Source organism: Pygocentrus nattereri, chromosome 2 (assembly GCF_015220715.1).
Source record: "Pygocentrus nattereri isolate fPygNat1 chromosome 2, fPygNat1.pri, whole genome shotgun sequence".
Lineage (NCBI taxonomy): Eukaryota > Metazoa > Chordata > Actinopteri > Characiformes > Serrasalmidae > Pygocentrus > Pygocentrus nattereri.
In genome coordinates, this window is record NC_051212.1 from 6,037,817 (window position 1) to 6,048,137 (window position 10,321).

The 10,321-nt window shown below is 43.5% G+C and overlaps 1 protein-coding gene across 6 annotated transcripts in view; it reads right to left on the reverse strand.

Moving 5' to 3' along the window:
* tbc1d14 (TBC1 domain family, member 14) overlaps positions 1–10,321 on the reverse strand; it is a 69,053-nt gene that overhangs the window by 30,231 nt on the left and 28,501 nt on the right. For all 6 annotated transcript variants that reach the window (XM_037547305.1, XM_037547301.1, XM_037547299.1 and 3 more), the window contains one exon: positions 247–362. In XM_037547305.1, the coding sequence (XP_037403202.1) occupies positions 247–362 (116 nt within the window). The remainder of the gene's footprint in view (positions 1–246; positions 363–10,321) is intronic.

Consider the following 10,321-nt stretch of genomic DNA (forward strand, 5'->3'; position numbering starts at 1 on the left):
TTTACTCCGTGTTTATGAATCGCAGTGAGCCATACAGAGTCAGAGACCTCAGAATCAAGTCCAATAGAGATACTGAACATGGTTAACATCATGCTAATGTTGCTAGCATCACGCTAACTGGTGAGTCTCATAGCTCCCTCCAGACACCAGAGAGGTCCTGGCTGATGGACCGCACTGGGGGATGGTGTGGCATGAGGTGGGCTGGGGGTTACGACTGTCCAAATTAGATTTTGTTGGTGAACTCACGCTGGGCGGTGCTCCAGTATGAGTGCTGTAGTGGAGAGCGGCTCGAACTCCAGGTTCTTCCTCACACTCTGTCTGGGAGATGGAGAATCACCGGCTTGAGCACCCCTTTCATTTTCCTGAGAGAGAGAGAGAGACAGAGAGAGAGACAGAGAGAGAGAGAGAGAGAGAGAGAGAGAGAGAGAGAGAGAGAGAGAGAGAGAGAGAGAGAGAGAGAGAGAGAGAGAGAGAGATACACCGTGTTCATGATTTCCAAGAAGATTTTCAAATACTGACTTGTTGGGCTTAAGATACTTTTCCACTTTCCTTCAGTCCATTTTAAATGAGCTCAGGCCCAGAGAAGGTGGCAGCGTTTCTGGGTCCTGCTTTTATCATTTCCTCTTTGTGTTTTAGAGTTTTAACTTGCATTTGTGGATGCAGTGATGATCTGTGTTCACAGACAGTGGTTTTCAGAAGTGTTTTTGAGCCCATGCAGTGATTTCCACTAAGAATCATGTCTGTGAAGGCCCAAAGATCACAGCCAGCAAATACTAATTTTTGGCCTCGTCCCTTACATACAGAGATTTCTCCAGATTTTAAATGTTATTATATACTCTAGATGATGAAAAGCAAAAGTTCTTTGCTGTTTTATGTTGAGAAATGTTATTCTTGAGTTGTCACTATTTGATGTGTTGTGGTGTGTATTGTGGTGAACCTCTCCTCATCTTTACTTCTGAAAGACTCCACCTTCCTGAGATGCTCATTAATACCCTGTCATGTTACTGACCTGTTGCCAATCAACCACCAGGTGATTTTTTTAGCATTACCCAACTTTACCAGCCTTTTGTTGCCCCCATCCCAACTTTTTTGAAATGCGTTGTTGGCATCAAATTTACAATTCATTCTGGTTGTTAATTTTATTAGACCTTCATTCTGAATATTCATTTTATTAGACCTTCATTCTGAATATTCATTTTATTAGACCTTCATTCTGAATATTCATTTTATGAGAACTTCATTCTGGATATTAATTTTATTTGAACGTCACTCTTAATGTTCTACAGTTTTCAAAGTTGTTTGAGAATCTTCTACAGCTCTGTTCATCATTCTAAAAAAAAAAATCTATTTCTTTTCATTTTACAGCCTCATACTAATTAGAATCCTCTAACGTTGTATAATATCAACGCCACATGATCATTTTATACATGTACCTGTAAAATAACTTTTTTTATGATGAAAAACAGGGAATGTGTAAATTCATACAGTACTGTATATCAGTTTCCTGATTAATCAGAAAGTGCATATCGCCCTCTAGTGGCAAGACATCTGAAATAGGCCAGTTTAGCACCCGGACTCCTGTAATATGGAGCAATGCTGCTGTAATACATGTAGAATGTGGTTTGACGTCATCTTGCTGAAATAATTAAGACCTTTCCCCAAAAAAGACGTCATCTGGACGGCAGCATGTGTTGCCAAAACATGTATATATTATTCAGCATTAATGGTCCCTTCCCAAACCATGTGCACTAATGCCCCCCTAAACCACCATGAATACTGGCTTTTGAACTGTGCACTGATAACAAGCCGAGTGGTCTTCAGCCCGGAGGGCACAGTGTCCATTTTTTCCAAAAAGAATTTCAAATGTTGATTCATCAGACCACAGGACACTTCCACTTCACCTCAGTCCATTATAAATGAGCTCGGGCCCAGAGAAGGTGGCAGCGTTTCTGGATCCTGTTTACATTTGGCTTCTTCTTGCAGTAAAGAACTGTGTTCACGGACAGTAGTTTTCAGAAGTGTTTCTGAGCCCATGCAGGGATTTCCTCTACAGAATCATGTGTTTTAATAATACCATGTCATATAATATTTCAGCTTCAAACTGCATTTCTACATATACTGGTACACAGTATCAAGTTCACCTCCATCCTCTGGAACTGCCATCTCAAACCAGTATTCTAGCATCTGACTTACCTGCCATATTACCCCACCTATCTGACTTACCTCACTGATCCCTTTCTCTGCCACTATACACCCTTTAACTGCTGCTGCACTCAGCACTTTAGACCCATACTTCGCACATTTTAAGGTTTACAGGTATAACTGTGTGTGTGATGATAGGAATGCGTGTTTTATTTTATCTTGTTCATCTTATTCCCTATATGTGAATGTCTGATACTGTGCACTGTGAGCTCCTGTAACCAAAACCAAATTCCTTGTTTTCGTAGCTTACCTGGCCAATAAAGCTTAATTCTGATTTTAAAGCAGTGCTGCCTGAGGGCCCAAAGATCATGGCCAGCAAATACTGTATTTTTGGCCTTGTCCCTTACATACAGAGTATTCTTCTTATCTAATTAAAGAGTGATAGTGTATATACACACACACAGATAGATATAGATAGATAGACAAAGAGGGAGGGCGAGAACATTACTGAATGAGAGGAAATGAGGTTGAATCTGCAGTCAGACTGACGGTCAGGCAGTGCGGTCAGTGTTATCTGGAGTGTATAGTGTTTCTTAGGGTGGTGAATAATTCAGATGTGATCTGAGGGCCTGCAGCGAACTGCTGCTCACTCATCTACACGCTTCTCATTGCACTGGCAGCAAAAGCCACTTCAGTGAACGTGAGTAACATCAGGCTGAAACCTGTAGGAATCGAAACATTGCAGAAGTTTACAGAGACTCAGATTCTAAATGAATGACACGGATTAGTTTACATTCCACTTCAATATTTCTCTGAAGAGATTTTACTCACAGGCCAAAATTAACTTCTGCTATGACTGGACTGGTCAGCGGGTCACCCTGTGAGTCAGTCACTTAATGATTGACTGAATGACTGAGTAAATGATCAAGTGAGTGACTTATTAACTGACAAAGTGCATGACAGAGTGACTCCATGATCGGCTGAGTGACCAAGTGACTATGTGACTGACTGTGCGAGTGACTGGCTGACTGACTGGCTGTGTGACTGACTGACTGACTGTATGACTGACTGAGTAATCGTGTGAGTGACTGACCAAATGGGTGACTGAGAGACTGAATGACTATGAATGAGTGAGTGACTGAGTGCCTCACTGACTGAGTGACCCTCATAGTTCAGAGACGTCAGTGTAGCAGAGTGGGCAGCGGCTCATTTGACGAGGGCTGAAGACACTGTCCCACTTCACTGCTGCCCCCCCCAAACCTCTGAGAAGACCACTGGTGTAGACAAGTCTGAGAGGACACGGTCAAACAGTGATAATTCCAAAAACGGCGATATCAAGATGCGCCCTATATCCTGTATCAGACACACTGCCGTGACAAAGCAGCTGACGGTGCTCCAGTAACACCAGGCTTGTCTCGTCTTGTCCAGAATAAAGACATCATGTTCAGACAGCTCAACAGGCTCTCCAACCCCACAGGAAGAGCTACACAGCCAGCATCACATCTCGCAGTCACATCTCTTCTCAGCCCCGACACGCCTGGTATCAGACTTTCAACCCAAAGTACTTCTTCAAATTTTGCAATCCACAACTTCAGTAATCTGAGGGGAAAGCTGCTGCCTGTGGGCCGTGAACTGCTCTGTAATTCCATCTCTAACTTCCTTTCTGCTGAGCGTGCAGGTAAATAATCCCACCAGCAGCTCTAAACAGAGAGCTGAGCATTATTACAGACCGAAGAGGAGTTAGAAGAAGGTAGAAAATTGTTTACAGAGGAGTCAGCAATTCTGTTCATTACCTGCTCACCAACTTCACTTTCCTCAGTCAAATTTGTTGATAGAATTTGCAAGACATTATTCAAAACACTCAAAAACCTTCAGAAATTCAAGCAGGTGACAAAAGCTAAAACCCTCTCCTAATTCACCATGACTTCAAACTATCATGATTACACTTCAAATGCCCACACCTGTAGCACAAAGAGTCAATCAAACATCAAATATTTAAGCAATAGATGATGAGAGGGAGCGTGTTATCGTGAAATAACATCACGGCTGTGTTTTGGTGGCCGTAGATCATCACATTATTGGTGATAACTCACTCGTTGAGTGTTCTACTGCTTTACTACAGCAGTTAAATAAATAAAGTAAGAAATTAATAAACTGCCCGTGAACGCGTCGTTTAATATGTTTTAATGTTCAGTTCCTTCCTCCTAATTAGCTGCTTAACGAGCAGCTCGTGCTCCAGCTCCTTACACTAAATTCCCAAACTGTCGTCTCCACTGAGCAGCTTTTCAGTCGGCGGCTGTGACAGAAGAACAGCTGAACAACCTGGAATCAGCCAGAAATGAACCCAACACCATTCGCCAAACATGTCTGATCTTCAGAGTCGGACCAAATCAGACTGAGCTGTAAAACTGAGCCAATATCAGGTTCAGCTCAGTTTGGTCAGTTTTTCCAGATCAGTATTAAAGTTGTTTTGTTCCAGCCGGTCTGTAAAGCTTCTTACAGCCCGTTTAGTTTGGCGAATGGTGTTGGGTTAATTTCTGGCTGATTCCAGGTTGTTCAGCTGTTCTTCTGTCACAGCTGCCAACTGAAAAGCTGCTCAGTGGTGACGACAGTTTGGGAATTTAATGTCTCATTTACATTTTTACATTTATGACATTTGGCTGACGCTCTTATCCAGAGCGACTTACAATTTGATCATTTTACACAGGGAGGTGAAGGTGGTGTTAGGAATCTTGCCCAAGGACTCTTATTGGTATAGTGTAGGGTGCTTATCCAAGTGGGGGATTGAACCCTAGTCTACAGCATAGAAGGCAGAGGTGTTAACCACTACACTAACCAACCACTCTCATCTTCAGAGTCGGACCAAATCGCCTGTCGGTTAAATGTGATCTTAACAGTGTCCGTTTTCTGTTTGTGTCAAAAAAGTTAATTATTATAGTATATAGTAAATTATTTTACAGCCTTTTTACCATTTTGAATTCCAGCATCTAATGATGTTCATTAAAAGCATCACTGGAAACAGCTGGGCTGTCTGGACTAATGAGCATGTGAGCGAGAGCTTAACGAAAAGCTCATGTAATCATTAGAGATAAAAGAAACGTATGACCGAAGAAGAGCAGCAGAAGAGAAGTGCTCTGCCAGGAAGAGGCGATGCTGCTACTATTACAGTATAAACCCCTCACAGGGACACTCTTCACCACTTGAGTCAGCATATTCTGCTAAAATATGCCAAGACAGCACATCAAACCCTGCATTAACACAGGCGTCAATACAGAATACGCCCACACAGAACTGCGAAAAAAAGCCGTCTGAGGCTAAACACAGACCCACCAAGGCGCGTCCACCACAGCAGCAAAGCTGAGCGGTCGCTGACGACATCGATCAAGGACAGTAATGGTGCTAGTGATACAGAAGGCTGGCTCTGTGCTGGGGTCTGCTCTGGAGCCCCGAGAGTTGGTAGCTGAGAGAAAGACGCTGGATAAACTGCTCAACATAAGGGACAACAGTTCATATCCCCTGCAAGACGTACTGCTCAGACAGCAGAGCTTCAGTGGGAGGATCATTCATCCTTCGGCTGTAATAAAGACCGCCACAGCAAGTCATTCCTGTCCACTGCAATTCCAGCTTATAATAACTTCCCTCTGTGCAGGGAGTGAACACTTATCCCGATTGGCACGTTCTACACTTAACCTGCACAGTTAGAGCTCTACCTTATATTCTCTACGCGTCCCATTTATTTCATTTAGCTGTAAACACCGGTCAGGCACAACGTTCTGACCACCTCCTTGTTTCTACACTCATTGTCCACTTACTGTATAGCTGCACTCTGTAGTTCTACAGTTACAGACTGTAGTCCATCTGTTTCTCTGATACTCTGTTACCCTGATCTTCAGTGGTCAGGACCCCATGGATCATTCTAGGCACTGCAGTAACACTGACGTCATGGTGATGGTGTGTTAGTGTGTGTTGTGCTGATCTGAGTGGATCAGACACAGCAGTGCTGCTGGAGTTTTTAAACACTGTGTCCACTCACTGTCCACTCTATTAGATGCATATGCATTGTTGGTCCACCATGTAGATATAATGGACTATTCTCAGTCCAACAGTGACACTGAGGTGCCGTAGATCATCAGAGCTGTGATGTTATTGGTGATAACACACTCCTCGAGTGTTCCATTGCTTTTATACAACAGTTTAATAAATACAGTAAGAAATGAATAAACTGGCCATGAACGCGGCATTTAATGTTTTAATGATCAGTTCCTTCCTCCTAATTATAGCTCCTTAACAAGCAGCTTGTTGCTACGTCAGAGTAACGAGCTCCGCCCACTCGCTGCTCAGACTGCTGTAAGCCCTGCCTTTTGAAGTTCAGACTGAGCCATAAAACTGAACCAATATCAGGTTCAGCTCAGTTTGGTCAGTTTTTCCAGATTAGTATTAACCCATTTAAGCCCAAATTTTTCCCAGACATGCAAATATGCAAATCATGTGTTATTAGCAACCCCTTGAAATAATCAAGCATTATTATTGTTTTTAATTTAGAAAAGTAGATGAAAAAGTGTCACAAATGAGACTGATGGGTTGAAATGGGTTAATGCTGTTTTGTTCCAGCCGGTCTGTAAAGCTTCTTACATCCCGTTTAGTTTGGCGAATGGTGTTGGGTTCATTTCTGGCTGATTCCAGGTTGTTCAGCTGTTCTTCTGTCACAGTTGCCGACTGAAAAGCTGCTCAGTGGTGACGACAGTTTGGGAATTTAGCGTCGTCTCGTCTTCAGAGTCGGACCAAATCGGCTGTCGGTCAAATGTGATCAAACAGTGTGCGTTTTCTGTTTGGGGCAAAGCAAGAAGTAAAAACGATCAAATGGCCTGAGCGTCTCCTACAGCTGTCAGAGTTGTTGCTCAGCAGCGGCGTCTCGTGGAGCGATGCAGCGTTTGTGAAAAACATGACGTTATGGTGAAATAACAGCACAGTTAGGACGCTTCTCGCATGGCCGGAACTAACAGTTGTATAACGAAATATAAGCCATAGTATGTGATAATCCTGGGATTTTAAGGGGTTAAGACTGTACTGTGCACAGTGGAAGTCAAATAACAACATCCAGAAACAACGCCGACTTCTCTGGGCTCGAGCTCATCTCAAATGAACTGATGGTCAGTGGAAACGTGTACTGTGGTCTGACAAGTCAAGCTTTCAGGTGCTGCGTTCTCTGAAAAAAAGAAAAAGACCATCCAGACTGTTACCAGTGTAAAGCTGGTAGTCGGCAACTTGTGTATCTGGAAAGGCACCATTAACTGTGAAAGATATACACAGGCTGCCTTCTAGACACTGACTTTTGCAAATACATCCTGCATATTTTAACATCATGACACCCAGAAACATTCTGCATGTGCTACGTAATCAGAAATTGCAGGTGCAAGACTGCACGTACAGACCTGCCTCCCACTGGAAATGAGAGAATGAAGAGAGAGGAAGAGAGCAGACAAGAGCAGAGAGAGAGAGAGAGAGAGAGAGAGAGAGAGAGAGAGAGAGAGAGAGAGAGAGAGAGAGAGACAGAGAGAGTGAGAGAGAGAGAGAGAGAGAGAGAGAGAGAGAGAGAGAGAGAGAGAGAGAGAGAGACAGAGAGAGTGAGAGAGAGAGAGAGAGAGAGAGAGAGAGAGAGAGAATATGAGTCATCATGAAGGCTTATAAGAAGCTAATGGGTGATAAAACGGAAAAAATGAAAAGGGGGAAAACTGGACCACTATATCATCACACACAGAGCCGTCTGTGCTGACGGGCTGCTTCATCAGCACTTGCTGCACAAAGGGAAACATAAAACCTCCCTCTGTGTGAGAGTACCTGTGCATTTATCTCCTCCGCGCATTCTCCCTGATACAGATCCTCTGGAGCTGCAGTTTCATACTATTACAACACAGGAAAACTATGAACACAACCCGTTCCAGCAAAACATCACCGATGACTAATATTTAATTACTGAACAACTTTTCTTGCATTATCCTGAGATGCATTTGCTCACATCAAGCAGAAGATACACCTTCGCTTTATGTTTTCAGTTATTTAGATCAGTTCAACCTAAAAAGGTGAGGACAGGCCAAGAGAATGTACACTATACTTCCAAAAGTATTCACTCACCCATCCAAATCAATGAATTCAGGTGTTCCAGTCACTTCCATGGCCACAGGTGTGTAAAGCCGAGCCCCTAGGCCTGCAGACTGCTTCTACAGGCATTAGTGAAAGAATGGGTCACTCTCAGGAGCTCAGTGAATTCCAGCGTGGTACCGTGATCGGACGCCACCTGTGCAGCAAGTCCAGTCGTGAAATTTCCTTACTACTAAATATTCCACAGTCAACTGTCAGTGGGATTATAACAAAGTGGAAGTGATTGGGAACGACAGCAACTCAGCCACGAAGTGGTCGGCCACGTAAAATGTCAGAGGATGCTGAGGGTCATAGTGCGCAGAGGTCATCAACTTTCTGCAGAGTCAATCACTACAGACCTCCAAACTTCATGTGGCCTTCAGATCAGCTCAAGAACAGCGTAGAGAGCTTCATGGAATGGGTCTCCATGGCCGAGCAGCTGCATCCAAGCCTTACATCACCAAGCGCCATGCAAAGCGTTGAATGCAGTGGAGTAAAGCGCCGCCACTGGACTCTAGAGCAGTGGAGACGTGTTCTCTGGAGTGACCAATCACGCTTCTCCATCTGGAAATCTGATGGACGAGTCAGGGTTTGACGGTTGCCAGGAGACGGTACTTGTCTGACTGCATTGTGCCGAGTGTAAAGTTTGGTGGAGGGGGGATCATGGTGTGGGTTGTTTTTTTTTCAGGAGTTGGGCTCGGCCCCTTAGTTCCAGTGAAAGGAACTCTTAAAGCTTCAGCACCAAGAGATTTTCACGCTCCCAACTTTGTGGGAACAGTTTGGGGACGGCCCCTTCCTGTTCCAACATGGACCAGTGCACAAAGCAGGTCCATAAAGACACGGATGAGCGGGTTTGGTGTGGAAGATCTTGACTGGCCTGCACAGAGTCCTGACCTCAACCTGATAGAACACCTTTGGGATGAATTAGAGTGGAGATTGTGAGCCAGGCCTTCTCGTCCAACATCAGCGTCTGACCTCACAAATGTGCTTCTGGAAGAACGGTCAGAAATTCCCATAAACACACTCCTAACCCTTCCCAGCCTTCCCAGAAGAGTTGAAGCTGGTATAGCTGCAAAGGGTGGGCCGACATCATATTAAACTCTATGGATTAAGAATGGGACGTCACTCAAGTTCATATGCGTGTGAAGCCAGATGACTGAATACTTTTGGCAATATGGTTTACTTCAGCTCTGTTCTACTGGACAGGCTTGACCTCTGGCTGAATGTACCAACACTACACACCTTCACCTTCAACATTTGAACATTGTCAATAATTCAACACTCCGATTATCTTTGGGGTCAAATTTGGATTCCATTCAATGTTTAACGTCTCTGAATAAATTATTTAACATTAATTTCTATGTTTCATATTTAATGACTTTCTTTCTCGTTTAATGAGGACAACTGGGTAAACAAGGACTAAACATGATCAACCTCACTATAAAATGCAATCTTATAACCTTAAAAAAAAACTGCCCTAACCCTAACACACCTAGCTGAACATAACACCTTGTAGCGCGAGAACCACTGATACTTCACACCACGTCGGAGAGAAGTCAGAATTCCCACTAGAACTTCGACATTGTCCCCAATGATAACGTGAGTAACACTGAGGACAACAGGAGGGTTAAATGCAGTGGTTCCTTAGTCCTCAGGCCGCCCCATACATAAAATATATAGATCTTCATGTGGGCCCTGAGGACCAGGCAGTACAACTACTGTTTAACTTATTTACATTTTACATTTACAGCATTTAGCAGACACTCTTATCCAGAGCGACTTACAAGAAGTGCTTTATCTGTCTAGAGAAAGTATCTTTGCTAGTTATCAATAAGTTATTAATAGAAAGACAGTTCTGAGCTCAGATACTGCTAGAAACAAAAGTCACTGTAGATACCCAGAGAAAGAGGTACAGAGCTGAACACAGGACTCCTGCATGTGCCATGCAGTGCCATGCAATACAATACAATACAATAAACTACAATACACCGTGCCTAAGTAGATATTCCACATTATTTAGCATTCACAAAAGTATAAGAAT